General features: G+C 45.6%; 1 protein-coding gene across 2 annotated transcripts in view; it reads left to right on the top strand.

The window, feature by feature from the left end:
* The window catches only part of CECR2 (CECR2 histone acetyl-lysine reader), a 117,092-nt gene that overhangs the window by 70,868 nt on the left and 31,567 nt on the right, over positions 1-14,657 (top strand). For both annotated transcript variants that reach the window (XR_003034868.2, XM_024992770.2), the window contains exon 2: positions 3,977-4,071. Coding sequence is in view for 1 of the 2 variants with exons in the window: in XM_024992770.2 (XP_024848538.1) it covers positions 3,977-4,071 (95 nt within the window). In the remaining variant the exon portion in view is untranslated. The remainder of the gene's footprint in view (positions 1-3,976; positions 4,072-14,657) is intronic.

Below are 14,657 nucleotides of genomic sequence, written 5' to 3' on the forward strand. Positions count from 1 at the left end.
TTCATGTAGGTTTATACATTTATTGCTTTGATCAGTATTTTTCAGCCTGAGGGGAGCTGTGTGGTTTCCTTTCTAGAAAGTTGCTCCCTACGTCATGACTGGTGATGGCTGTCGTGTCTGCAGCGCAGAGCTGCCAATACGGTGTGAACTGTTTCGAGCAGCCTTTGGGATGAAGGTAATTTATACCAGGTTAGAAGCATCAGCTGCCACAGTGCCAGGGGTGCTTTCTGAGGCCTGGGCCTGCTCGCCAGGCAGCCTGTCTCAGAGAGCAGCTGGGATGGCCCTCAGAGGGCCTGCTTTGCACCTCCTTTGTGTGAGCACAGTCCTGGGCGTGCATGGAAACCCCCACCTTTGACTGTGATCCCACTGCCTTGCAGCTGGTCCCTGTGCAGGTGAGAAAGATCTGTGCCTTTTACATCAAGTGAGACCCAGGTAGCTGTTTCCTCAGGCCTTTCCCTCCTTGGGGAAACTTAGTGGGGTCTTTGTGCCTGGAGTGTGCACGTCCGTCATCTCTCTTCTTCCTTGGAGTTGAGGGAAGGAAAGTTGTTCTCTCTTTACCTTGTTTCACAAAAGATACAGAAGATTCGGGATCTCGGGATTGGGTCCATTACTAGGAGGCCCTGCAGTGAGCTTTGAGAGCAGAGCAGTTGCTGAGCCGTGCTGGCGTGGAGGAGTTAGTGATGTTCCTGGGCTGCCTCTCCAGGATGTACTCCCTGTTTGGGGAAAAGTTTCCACAACACAGGCTCAAGGCCCCTACCCCCCGACTCCTCCCTGGCTCACCCTGGGGTCCTTTTCTCAGCAGCTACTGCCAGGTCCCAGGGCTGAACAGGCTCATCCCTAATGAGCTGTGACGCCAGCTGCAAGGAGGGTGAGCGTGACGCTCAGGAGCCCTGCTTGGTCCCTTCTCGGTGATTTGCTGGTTGCTCCCCCCACCCCCGTCCCAGAGCATCTTGGCAGAGTTCAGATTTCTGTGCTCACAGCTCAGTGCCCACAGTGAAAAGGGAATACAAAAGGGGGTGTGGAGTGAGGAGGAGCGGCGGGGGCGGGGCTTTTGAAGAGTGTTTAAAGACCCTGGTTGCCTTAGCCTGGGCTCTGGGCTGAGGTGGAAGTAGTGAAGCTGTGAATAATCTGGGTTGGAGGTAGTTTTATTGGCTCATGCATCAGTTCAGTTGAGTCGCTCAGTGCAGTCTGACTCTTTGCGACCCCATGGATTGCAGCATGCCAGGCTTCTCTGTCCATTACCAACTCCTGGAACTTGCTCACACTCATGTCCATCAAGTCGGTGATGGCATCCAACCAGCTCATCCTCTGAGGTCCCCTTCTCCTCCTGCCTTCAGTCTTTCAGCATCAGGGTCTTCTCCAATGAGTTAGTTCTTTGTATCACGTGGCCAAAGTATTGGAGTTTCAGCATCAATCCTTCCAGTGTATATTTAGGACTGATTTCATTTAGGATGGGCTGGTTGGATGGATCCCTTTGCAATTCAAGGGACTCTCAAGAGTCTTCTCCGAGAAGGCAATGGCAACCCACTCCAGTACTCTTGCCTGGTAAGTCCCATGGACGGAGGAGCCTGGTAGGTTGCAGTCCGTGGGATCACAAAGAGTCAGAAATGACTGAGCGACTTCACTTTCACTTTTCACTTTCATGCATTGGAGAAGGAAATGGCAGTCCACTCCAGTGTTCTTGCCTGGAGAATCCCAGGGATGGAGGAGCCTGGTAGGCTGCCGTCTATGGGGTCGCAGAGTCAGACACGACTGAAGCGACTTAGCAGCAGCAGCAAGAATCTTCTCCAACACCACAGTTCAAAAACATCATGCATACAGGCCATGTATTAAAAGAAAGTTTGAGTTTCTGTTGTTCAGAAATCTGATTTTTGAAAAGACCACTTTCTGTTTCTTCAATCTGTTTTTTTCTACACACCGTCACTTGGGAATGAATTGACTGCAGGACTCACACGTTACGGAGCGTTCACTGTGCATCAGGCTGGTCTGGCATTTATAAGTATCCCCTCATTTAAATCACCGTAGCTTCTGCCTGTGGATACTTGTAATGTGGCAAGTTCTCTCCCCGACCCCCTGAATTGTGGTCAAAGATACATAAACTCTACTTCGCTAACTGTTACAGGTACACGGTCTGTAGTGTGAGGTGTAAGGACACAGTCCAGTGGTGTTCCGTTGACGTGCACAGCCTAGGAATGTTGAGTGTCAGGGTGCAGTCCAGCACTGCTTATGTGTAAGTGCACCGTCCACTGGTGTTAAGTGTCAGGGCACAGTCTGGTTGTGTTAAGTGTATTCATGTTGCTATAAATCTGTTCCAGAACGTCTTGATCTTGCAAATCTCTAACTCTGTATCCATTGAAGTGAAAAAATTTTAACTGATAAGCGAGACCTCTTTTTGTTCAGCGGGATTAAAATTGCTGTCCTGCTTCTGCTCTGCTGTCTCTCTGTGACACTGGGCGCAGGGCCGTGAGAGCGGAGGCTGTGCAGGGAGCCCTGGCCGCCTGTGGCCGCTGCGGGGAGGACACTTAGGTCCAGCCTCTGACGGAGCAGTGACTCTGCGGGCTGGGTCCTGCAGGGCCCCGGGGAAAGTGCCTCTCCCGAGTCACCGAGTCTGATTTGGTCTGTTTTCTAGGTGCTTCTGAATTTGAGGCACAATATAATAGAGATACGTCTACAAAGGAATGTTGTGTTTCGTGCGTTTCCGTATCCTGTGGGTGACGTGTGAGGCAGGGTGGCACTTGTATTCGTAAGCGTCACAAGTTCCTCTCGGAGCTCACATGGCAGGTATTTCAGGCCCACCCAGTTCTCCTGGAAGAGCGGGCTCAGCATCCCTGGCGTCTGCGCAGAGAGTAGGTGCCCTTGTGTCAGGTTTGCGCACCCCGGCCACACTTGCCCTTGGGCTGGCACGGTGTTCTCACACTGAGGCCCTGGCGTTCAAGGTGTCCAGGGCCCCTTCCTGCTCGCGTTGTTGGCTTCAGTTGTTTGTTTCTGTCAGTTAGTGTGCTTAGTAATGCTTGTGCCACGTGATGTTCCCGGGGTGTTTACAAACTTAGGACCTTTTGAACATAGAACAATAAACAGAAGGCTTACAACCTCGAGCCGTAGGCCTTCCCTGTACCTCTAGTAGACGCGGACCCCCTTGCGCACACCGCCTGCCCCTCAGTGTGAGGTCAGAGGCCGGTGCCCCTGGTGCTTGTGGGCCCACCTACGAGACCCCGAGTCTGGTTATGAGCCGCCCACGCCACCAGCAGAGGGGATCCCGGGGGGTCGGCTTGCACAGCGGGTGGATGTGGGCCTGTGTCCTGGGAGTGGTGACTGTTCACTGTGGGAGCCTGAGAAGGAAAGGAATAGGGGCCCCCAAATCCCAGCTGTCACCTCTGTCCCTGTAGCTCCTCAGTGAACCCTCGTTTAGTGTGTGTGTGCCATCTCTGCCTGAATCCCACGTGCCTGTCCCCTGTGCCCTGTCCCCTGGGATTCGCCCCCGACCCCCGCATGGGCAGCACCTCACTGCTATTAGGTCCGACAGGCTGTGTGCGCACAGAACGTTCCAAGTGGCATGATTCTGGAGAGCTGTTGCAGTTGGCTTACTTGTTGAAACTTCAGTAAATGAATGCTTTTTGATCAATTATACATCTGCTCCATTACACTCCTGCATTAAAATAGAAAGCAATACAGCCTGTTTACATAAGTTAAGCTCTTTTGTGACTGTGCTGGCACTGACTTATACACCTGATCTTAGCCAAAAGTCTGAGAAGCGATGGCACTGATTTATAAAAAGAGGTGTCTGCCTGTACAGATGAAAGAAATGGAGCTTGGTAAGAGCAATAGGGGAGTAAACGCCTAGAAAATCAAAGAGCTGCATCAAGCCAGAAAGGACAGTGCCGTGATGGGCTGTGGTGGTGTGGGGGGAGGGCCACTGGCGGGGTGTTGGGGATCTGCCTCTGAGTCTGAGCTCTCGCCCCTGTCTCCCCCTCCTTAGGAGTTAGAAGCAGCTCTCCACAGAGATGACGTGGAGTTCATCAGCGACCTGATCGCCCGCCTGCTCCAGGGCTGCTATCAGCGAAGGGACATCACGTGAGTAACCCCAGTCCTCTCCTGGCAGTGGAAGGAATTAACTAGTCCTAGTGATGTTTCGTATCTCCTGGAGCAAACCTGAGCAGATCATCGGCCGAGACGTACAGTGTATTCACACGTGGCTCTGGGCCCTGCCTTTCGCTGCTTCTGCAGCTGCGTTTTCATTGTATTGTCTTTTTCCCACTCTCACAAATCTAGAGCCCTTCCCCTTAGGTTCCCAGCTGCCACAGTCACATGGAGTGTTTTCCTCTCAGTGTAGGCCTTACTTTCTCATCTTTGTTTCCAGTATTGGTAAATCGATGCCGAACAAAATTAGATTCTTACTGTCGTTCTGCCCCTTGGGTCTGTGTCTCTTGTTCCTGTGAACAGTAGCATCATTCTGAGATGGAGCTTCTGGGCCTCTCACACCGTAGCCGCCAAGTACACCCGCTCCCTTACACGTGAGACAGGTAGAAACGTGGAGCTGAATTTCATCCCTGTCAGCAAGTACAGGCTCTTCCTGCTCAGGCCTTGGGCCTTGTTTCCAGGGACTCGGTAGCCATTCTCTTTATCCTGTTCCCACATGGCACTGAACTGTGGGACACTTCTGGGAAGCAGAGACTGGATGAGGTTCCCAGTCCTGGTCCCCCAGTCCAAACAGAAGTTTGGGGTGTTGTGGTTTGTAGTTTTTGGACAGTGAACGAAAGGCGGTGTGTGGAATATTTGTGTTGTAGTAAGCTCACTCCTAGGGGCCGGTCAGGGCTGGGAGTCGACATGTGGGTACAGCGTGAGTGAGGGTGGTGAGCTGCTCCTGCACCCATCGTGGTCCTCAGCCGCCCTGACACGGTGGGGGTGCTCTCCTGGGTGCTCTGGAGTGCTGTCCGTCCCCAGGGGCGTCCAGGCTGTCATGCTGGACAAAGAGCAGGAGGAAACATATGCCTTATCACTCAGACACAATGAGGAAGGGTTTGCTTTTTGAGCTGTGGCTTGGGGAGTTTGTGTGGTTTTTTAAGCACTGTTGTAGTCATAATGTGTATATAATTTCACTTTTTCTTATCTTACATTTAGTTATCATAACTAATGTTTCTCTAAATAGGATTGTCAGATACCCCAGTTTAGTAGATGAACATTTGTGCCTTAACTCTTTAACTGTTATAAACATATTTCACATAGCCTTGGACATAAAAGCTTGTACACCTAGTGAATCATGCTCTTATTTTAAATTTCTGTAAGTATTGTCACTGAGTCAAAAGAAAGGCCCGTTTAAGATTAAAGAAATACAGTACCTCCCTGGCGGTCCAGTGGTTGAGACTCCATACTTCCACTGCAGTGAGCATAGGCTCAGTCCCTGGTCAGGGAGCTAAGATCCACATGCTGCATGGCCCCCCAAAAAAGATTCAAAACAATGCATTTCCAGGCTGCTCATTCCAGAGGTTGTTTTATTTCACCTATGACTCATCAGGGTCCAAGGGGTCCCTTTGCCTCACCTCACTCTGGCCAGGGTGCTGTAGGACAGACGCCCTCAGAACCCTCAGTCCTGGTTCCCACCACAGAGTGTGTGCTCTGGCCACAGCAAGTGCTCTAAAGTCTGCAGAGTACGCAGGTGTTTGAGAAAAGGGCCAGGGAATTGAGTCTTCACGTGGGTGCTTCCCAAGGGAGCCCAATAAGTGGGTGAACGCAGGAAGGACAGACCCGCTCATGAAGTGCAGGTGGGAGGGTTGCTCCTGGGGCTTGAAGCCCTGGAGCAGCGCCTAGGGGGTTGCAGAAAGTCCCATGTGGTTCAAAAATGTGATTGGTTTGAGCTGCAGAATCTTGGCTCTATTAAATTTTGATTCATTGCCACCATATAAAATGAGACTTCACGATTAAACCCCTTTCTGTTGGAAATCATCTAAGACACCTCTCAGCTGGAGGGAAGACAGGGCCCAGCCCCAGCTGGGGGCTCTTATCGCCTTGGCTGGTGTCATTGTGCACGTGTGGGGCTTGCGTAGCCCACCACCACCTTCTTTCCCAACTCGTCTCTGAACGCTCAGCCACTCAAGGAATCCAGTGGCCACAGCACAGCAGGAGTGGGAGCCCAGTAGGCCTTGTAGGCTGGGTGACAAGTTTGGAGGTGTGGTCCTCAGGGTAGGGAGCACCGGAGACCAGGAAGGAGTGAGTGAATGGATGAGGCCTGAGGGGCGAGGCGAACACAGCACAAAGGCCTGTGAGGGTGTGAAGGTGATGACCCAGTGCCTACAGCCTGGCAAGATGTCCAGCTCACCTTTCCTAGATGATCGTGCACATTTGAAATCTGTACTGGAATTTCCTCTTTCATACTTAGGCCTTGTCTTCACAGGTGTGTTGGCGATGATCAAGCACAAGAAATACTTGTTTACGTTTGCAGAGCTGCCTCCTCATGGGTTCTGTCTCTTGCAGCTGTGTGCTGGCGCCCAGCCTCTTAACATTAGCTTCTTCCTCATGACAGCACTGTATCAGTTACTCCTAAACAATTTCTTTTGAAATCAGATGTTAATTTATTTTAAAAAACAAACAAACAAATGAGCCTGGTCAAATGTCCTGAAATTTCAGGTGGTGGTGTAACCGAGAGCAGAGAGTTTTCCCTTTTTGCCAGCACTGCTTCGGTGACTTTTCTGCTGTTGAAGGAAGCTGCGAGTCTCTGAAGGACAGAAGGAGCGGGGAGCCTTCAGCCCCTCGTGCCCTCAGCGCTCATCATCACCCTGTCCTGCGCGGTGGTGTGGCGCGGCATTGGTCCTGCTGGTCTCTGCTGGTCCAGGGAGGCAAGTGTTGGTTCTAGCCTTCGTCAGAGCATACCTGTGATATGTCACAGCATTTCAGAAAACATAAAGTGTTTGTGTTAGAAAAAAATAGATGAGTATACTGAAACAAAAACATTTCTGAATGGTGAAGTTAAGTGTGAGATCTGGTTGACCAAGTTGAATTAACTAGTCTGGAGTGAGGCTTCACCCTTCTAAAAACTTGTTGATGATGATCTGTAGTAATACACAGAAAAGGCATGTTCCTTACTCTGCAGTGTAGTGAATTTATGCAAACTGAATACCCTTGTGTGCAGTGATCACTCAGACAAGGAAGCATCGCAGTGAATTTTACTTTTTCCACTGAAAGGAACTGCCCGAAGTGATCTTTACTCTGTCTCTCCAGTGGTATCCACGTGCATTTAGAGTGAATTTGTGCTCAGTATTCTCAGAGGCTTTCTTTTCATCCCACCCTAAATAAAGAGGATTTTGTACAAATGAATGCTTTTCTTTCCTGCTTCTAAGACTTAGCTATTACGTGGAGCTAAGAAAGGGCTTCCCTCGTAACTCAGTTGGTAAAGAATCTGCCTGCAATGCAGGAGATCCAGGTTTGATTCCTGGGTCGGGAAGATCCCCCAGAGAAGGAAACGGCAACCTACTCCAATATTGTTGCCTGGAGATTCCCACTGATGGAGGAGCCTGGCAAGCTACAGTCCATGGGGTTGCTAGAGTCGGGTACAACTTAGTAACTATAGAGAGAGAAGACAGTTCCATCATCTCTTTCTGTATTACTTGCCTCACCTGTAAAATGGGAATGATAAGCATACCCATTACTAAATTTATTTGTTAATAATAATATTGACTTAGATTAAATTAAATTATTTATGACATCCTTAGAGCAGTCTGGAGCTTTTAGTAGTGGGGAGAGCAATGCTTCATGGCTGATACTGGATGTGGGTGTTTTTTAATTTACTCATTTATTTAAGTAGCTAGCTAGGTAGTTAACTCGCAAGCTGTGCCGTGTCTCTGTTGTGGCATATGGGATCTACTTCCCTAACCAGGGATTGAACCCAGGTCCCCTGCATTGGGAGCGTGAATCTTAGCCATTGGATCACCAGGGAAGTCCCTGTGGCTGTTTTTTTAGAGTTTTATGGACACTGGAATTTGAATTCTATATTATTTTCATATGTCATGAAATAATATTCTTTTGATTTCATTTTTCTCCCAACTTTTAAAAAAGAATGATTTTTACATTCTTAGCTTACAGTCTAAAGATAGACACTCAGGCCAGATTTGGTCCATGGGTCATAGTTTGCCTGTCCGTTTTTAGAAAAATAGGTTCTTGTTTCTAATTCCATGAACTCGGTCAGCATGCTGTTCAAGATAATACGACATTTCCATCTCCCCAGAAAGTGCCCCCTTTGCACTAAATCTAACCCCCACCCTCCCAGAGAAACCTGCTGTGTCCTATACAGTGGTCTGGTCCCTGTGGATGAGGTTGTTTGGCCTTACTGCAGAGCTGCTTCTGGTTGGGATCACTCTGCGTGTCCGCGTCTTTCGGGAAGCCCAGAGTGCGTGGCGCTCGCTGATGCTGCCGTCCACGTCAGTGCTTTGTTCCTTGAGGGAGGAGTCTCAGTTGTATCCAGTGCAAAAATGACTCAAGTGTTCTGTCTACTAACTGGTGGACTTGTGTGCTGCCTCCAGTGGGGCTGTAAGGAATGAAGCAGCTGGAAGCATCTGCACAAGTTTTTGTGAACGTCTCTTCATTTTCTTGGGAATTGCTGGGTCCCATAGGAGAGTGTGTTTGATGTTAAGAAACTGCCAGACTTGTTTTCTTGACCACTGTGGTTGCTCCATGTCTTTGCCGACATTTATTATTTTTAATTTTACCCAGGTTTTCATTTTACTGATTCTGTTGCGTGTAATGTGGTAACTCATTGTGGTTTCAGTTTGCATTCCCCTGATGACGAGGTAAATAACAGGCTATGACTGTTTTTTCCTGATGTGTAGCTTACCTGTTTGTTTGACACTGTCTTTTAAAGAACGATAAGTTTTAATTTTGTTGAAGTCTAATCTATCAGTTTTTTCTGGGGTGTTATTAATATTTCCAAATCAGGACATACCTTTAATGTCAATAGATTTTCTTTGAGGTTTTCTCTTAGTTTTATAGTTTCAACTTTTTGCAGTTATTATGATGCATTTTGAGTTAGTATTTGTCTATGGTGTGAAGCAGAAGGTCAGGGTCCACATTTTTTACTTATGAGTTTCATGTATGTTCAGTCTATTCAAGTATCAGATTGTCTTGAAATTGAGAGTGTTCTCCACCTTTTTTATATTTTAGTTTTGCTTTTTAAGTGTTTTGACTATTCTGGGTTCTTAGCATACAAATTTAAAAATCAAGTTGTCAGCCCTGCCACCCCCCAAAAAAGGCCTGCTACAGAAAATGGACACCGACCGATGTTGAATTCCCCAGTCCTTGACCATGATACGTATCTCACCATTTGTTTATCTGCTTTAATTTCAGGAATATTGTATGGTTTCAGTGTAAAGATATTACGCATCTTTCCATTTGTGCTTGAGCTTTTATATTTTCCAGCTACTTGTTGCCAGTATATGCAAAATACAGTTGATCTTTTTATGTTGACCTTATTACTGATGCTTCCTGAACCCGCTTCTTGGTTCATTGGTCTTGAAGATAACTGAGGAGTTTCTGTTGTCTGCTTCTGCTTCAGCCTCTGTCCCAAGAGCTTCCTTCTCTTGTCTTGACACTGTGCTGGCCACAACTCTGGTGTTGTTCCTGATCTTGGGGGAAGTATACAGCCTTTCACCATGAAGTGTGATGAAGTGCTGTCCCTTTTGTCTCTTGCTGAATTCAATTTGCTGCTGTTTTGAGGACGATGATGAAGAATATTGGCCTGTACTTTTATTTGCTTAGAAATCTTTGTCAGGTTTGGCAGATGGGTTGAGAAGCATTTCCCTTCTCTGGTTTCTGAAAAAGTCTGTGTAATTTCTTTTGAACAGTTCACCACTGAAAGCCTTTGGGTTTGTAGTTTTCTTTGTGCAAGGTTTTATGTGAGTATTATTGATTCAGTTTCTTTAATAGATTAAGGCTATTTGGGTGTTTTATTTCTTAAAAAAGTTTTTTTTAATTTTAATTTTTGGCCACACCAGCCAGCATGTGGGGTCTTAGTTCCCTGATCAGGGATCACACCTGCGGCCCCTGCAGTGGAAGGTAGAATCTTAACCACTGGACCACCACCTTTTTTAAAAAAAAATTTATTTAAGTATAGTATTGCACTAATTTCAGCTGTACAACAGAGTGATTCAATCATACATATATATCCTTTTTCATATTCTTTTCCATTTTTTCTGTGGTTTATCACAGGATATTGAATATAGTTCCCTGTGCTGTACAACAGGCCTTGTTGTTTATCCATTCTGTATATACCAGTTTGCATCTGCTAATCCCAGACTCCCAATCCATCACTCCCCCCACACCCCCTTTCTTTGGCAACCACATACCTGTTTTCTGTGTCTGTGAGTTTGTTTCATAGGTAAGTCTGTGTCATATTTAGATTTCACATATAAGTGATATCGTATGGTGTCTGTCTCTTCACTCAGTGTGGTCATCTCTAGGTCCATCTGTGTTGCTGCAAGTGGCGTTATTTCATTCTTTTTATGCTTGAGTAACATTCCACTGTTTATATGTACCACATCTTTATCCAGTCATCTGTTGATGAAAATCTATGTTGCTTCCATGTCTTAGCTATTATGAATAGTGCTGCTGTGAACATAAGGGGTGCATGTATCTTTTTGAATTATAGTTTTGTGTGGATATATACCAGGAATGGGACTGCTGGATCATACGCTAGCACCATTCTCTGTTTTTTGAGAAACCTCCAAACTGTTCTGCATAGTGGCTGTACGCATTTACATCGCCACCAACAGTGTAGGAGGGTTCCTCTATCTTCTGGATGGTCTGTTTCTTAAGCCATGACTTTGGTAAGTCATTTTGGCATTTTTCAAGGAATTTGTCTGTTTCAGTTTTTAAATTTATTTCTGTAGTGCTATTCATAACATTCTGTTATCCTCTTAATATCTGTAGGATCTGCAGTGGTGTTTCCATTTTCATTCCCGATGTTGTGTCTGTTCTGTCTCTCTTTCCCTCTAGAAGTTGATTCTTTGTACAGGTTTATCAACTTTTAAAATGTTTACTAAGGAACCAACTTTTAACCTTACCTACTGTTCGTTTTCTTTTTAAAATCTTTTTTGTTTTATTGATTTATCTTTATTATTTCTTCTGTTTACTTTGGCCTACCCTTCTTTTTCTTCTTAAGTTATAGTACTGGTTATGAGCCTTTTTTCTTTTCAATATAGGCATTTCAAAGCTATAAATTTACTACTAAGTAGTGTTTGACTGTTAATTCACTTACATTTAGTATAATTATTGGTATGGTTGGTTTTCCACTTGTGTCTCTGGGGTTTTTCAATGCCTACCTCATGGGCGGGTGTTCAGAATATTTCACGGATTGTATAGTCATCACTACTGTTGAATTCCAGAACGTTTTATCAGCCTCATGAGACACCTCACACCCATGAGCTGTTGCTCCTCACTCCCTGCAGTCACCAGTCCCACTAACTAATGGGCTTTCTGTGCACGTTGTTCATTTACTATTCTAGGTGCTTCTGTAGGTGGAATACATACATGTAGGTATTAGGCTCGTTTTATTTAGCATGTTTTCAAACACATTGTATCATGAATCAAGGACTCATTCATTTTATGGTCAGAAAATACTCTGTTGTATGTTTTATTTCTCTCTTAACTCATGGACATGGTGCTGTTTCAGTTTTTGACCATTATGAAGCGTGCTGCTGTATGAACATCAGTGTACTTGCTTTTGTGTGGATGTAAGTTTCATTTCTCTTGCCTATGTACCCAAGAGTGGAATGGTTGGGTCATATGGTAATTCCGTTTAAGTTTTGAGCAACTCGCCAAATATTTGCAAAGCAACTGCATCGTTTCATATTCCCACTAAGTGTACGAGCATTCCCCTTTCTCGGAGTTAATAAGCAGTTAGCACTTGTTCTTACCTGTCTCTCTAATTTTAGCCTTCCTGGTGGGTGTGGCATGGTACCTTATTGGGTTTTGATTTGCATTCCCTGAATGACTAATAAGTGTCTCTTCACCTGTTTCCTTCTTATTTTTTTTTTTTTCCTTCCTTTGTCCTTCAATGGTTTCTTTTTTAAGTATTTCACTTTATTTCTTATAGACTTTGTGGGTGCATGTATGTATCTGTGTGTGTGTGTGTGTGTGTGTATGTGTGCGTATGTGTATGTATGTGTGAGAGAGAGTGATTCTGGGGTAGCAGGGTGCATCTTTAATTATCAGAAGCTGTTTAGAATTCTTACTGTACCATTTCTCACCTTAAACTTGACACTCCAGACTTCCAATTCATACAAATAATATTTAATTAAGGTCCCATCTGGTTTCCACTAAAGACAGTTCTTTATCTTTTTAAAGACAAAGATTTCCAAGTAGCTTTTCAAACATTTCTAGATGACTTTTAATACTCTTCTTTTTTACCTAACATAAGCATTCATATACACAAAATCTGTTATATATGTATTTCCCTGTTAAAATGTTTTATATCTTAGTCATATTTTCCTTGAGTTTGAAATTGTCATGATTTACTTGTCATGATTTCTTAATTGATTTCAAGACATGGCAGGTACCATATAGTCCTACAAAAGAGGCATTGGTTTAGTGGTTTTGGGCTGAATTGTTTTATGATCTTTATGAATAAGTACTTTTCAAATGTTCTTGTGGGGCCTTTTAGCAATTACCAAAAGTTAGTCTCTCTATTTGTGGATGTGAGAGTTGGACCATAAAGAAAGCTGAACACTGAAGAATTGATGCTTTTGAACTGTAGTGTAGGACAGCAAAGAGATCTAGCCAGTCCATCCTAAAGGAAATCAGCCCTGAATATTCATTGGAAGGACTGATGCTGAAATTGAAACTCCAATACTTTGGCCACCTGATGCGAAGAACTGACTCATTTTAAAAGACCCTGATGACGGGTAAGATTGCAGGCAGGAAGAGAAGGGGATGACAGAGGATGAGATGGTTGGATGGCATCACCGACTCAATGGAGATGAGTTTGAGTAAACTCTAGGAGTTGGTGATGGACAGGGAAGCCTAGCGTGCTGCAGTCCATGGGGTTGCAGAGTCGGACATGACTGAGTGACTGAACTGAACTGAATTTTTCTGTTTCGTCTCTACATGGCACTGGGATGCCAGGTCCTCACTGCTGCCTGCACGTGGACTGCAGATACCCTTTCACGTCTCAGAACTGACACAGCAGTCTTCCTTTTACTCAGGTGATCTCAGGAAGGTTGTTTCCCTGCTTGGCCACACCTCCCACGTCACGTGGGTCTCCTGGTGGAAGCTTGTTCTGCGGAAAGCAAAACGAGCAGTTCTCTGCTGGGGTTCTGAGATGCTCACCCTGGAGTGTGGAGAGATAGTTATATCTCTCTCTTGCAAGCTATTTTAAGGAGAGGGGAAGGGGAATTAGCATTTAGAACTTCTTTCAGACAAGAAGGAACATGGACATGGACCATGTGCTTCAGTCTTTTTGCTCTATTGAAAGGATTGATGATAACCATCCAGAACAAGCGCCCTGCACTGGTGGCCTCAGTTTGTAAGAGCGGCAGGTGCTGCAGGCAGGGCTCCCTCGGATCCCTGGGCTGAGAGCCCTGTTCCCAGGTGTCATGATGGATTTCGATGAGCTACCCACATTCACTCTATGCTAGTTTGAGGTATCAGTGGGACGGAAATGAAGTTCCTCTGTCTTTGAAAGAGCAAAATGTTTCATTTCTTAGTTGCCTAAGGCCCTTTGATTTTTTCTAAGAGTATTTCTTCTGACTTTTTCTACAGCTGTAACTACCATAGATTATAAAATAACATGGTAACTGCCTCTTTTAAAAATATTGACCTACATAATTCCTTTGGAGCTGTCCTTTAGTGAGAAAAATGTTTTTAAATCAAGCATTAGGTGAAATTGTATCCAGATTCGTTAATAGTTGAGATACAGCGTAACTATCTAACAATGAAACATCACTTTGTTACATACCGGGGCTTTCCTGATGGCTCAGTGGGGAAAGAACCCACCTGCAGTGCAGGAAACACAGGAGATGCAGGTTCAGTCCCTGAGTCAGGAAGATCCCTGGAGAAGGAAACTTGGCAACCGCTCCAGTATTTTTGCCTGGAGAATCCCATAGACAGAGAAGCCTGGCAGGCTATAGTCCATAGGGTTGCAAAGAGTCAGACATGGCTAAGCACGCGGGCATGCATAGCACACTGTTATATACAAGGCACATTTAGGTACTAGTCAGAAATTTAAGTTGTCATTGAACTGTTTTAAATGTTTCCTACAGAAAAACCTCTCAAGTTTAGAAGATAGTATTTTGTATCATGCCTACAGGGTTACATGTAATAGCACATGAATGTGTTCTGTGTTTTTGCTTGTTCATGCTTGTGTTCTGGAGGAGGTTTTCTACCTTTGCATCAGAACATGAAACATGAATGGATTAAACCAGGCAGACCCTAGCCTTCTTTGCTGTTTGCCCTCTTAAGTCACGGACCTGACTTTGAACTAAATGCCCCCTGAGGTCTGTAGAGTCTGCCTATGTAAACTGAATGCCTCTTGAGCTCCATAGCGTCTGCCTGTACAGGTGACAGTCGACACGGCCTCTTTCGGTGTCTGCCGCTACACACGTGCAGCCGCTGCCGCACAATGTGCTGCGTGTGGCTGAACGTGCAGAACAACCCCTTCTGTGAGAAGCTTTCTTAAA

The sequence above is a fragment of the Bos taurus genome, chromosome 5, assembly GCF_002263795.3.
Source record: "Bos taurus isolate L1 Dominette 01449 registration number 42190680 breed Hereford chromosome 5, ARS-UCD2.0, whole genome shotgun sequence".
NCBI lineage: Eukaryota > Metazoa > Chordata > Mammalia > Artiodactyla > Bovidae > Bos > Bos taurus.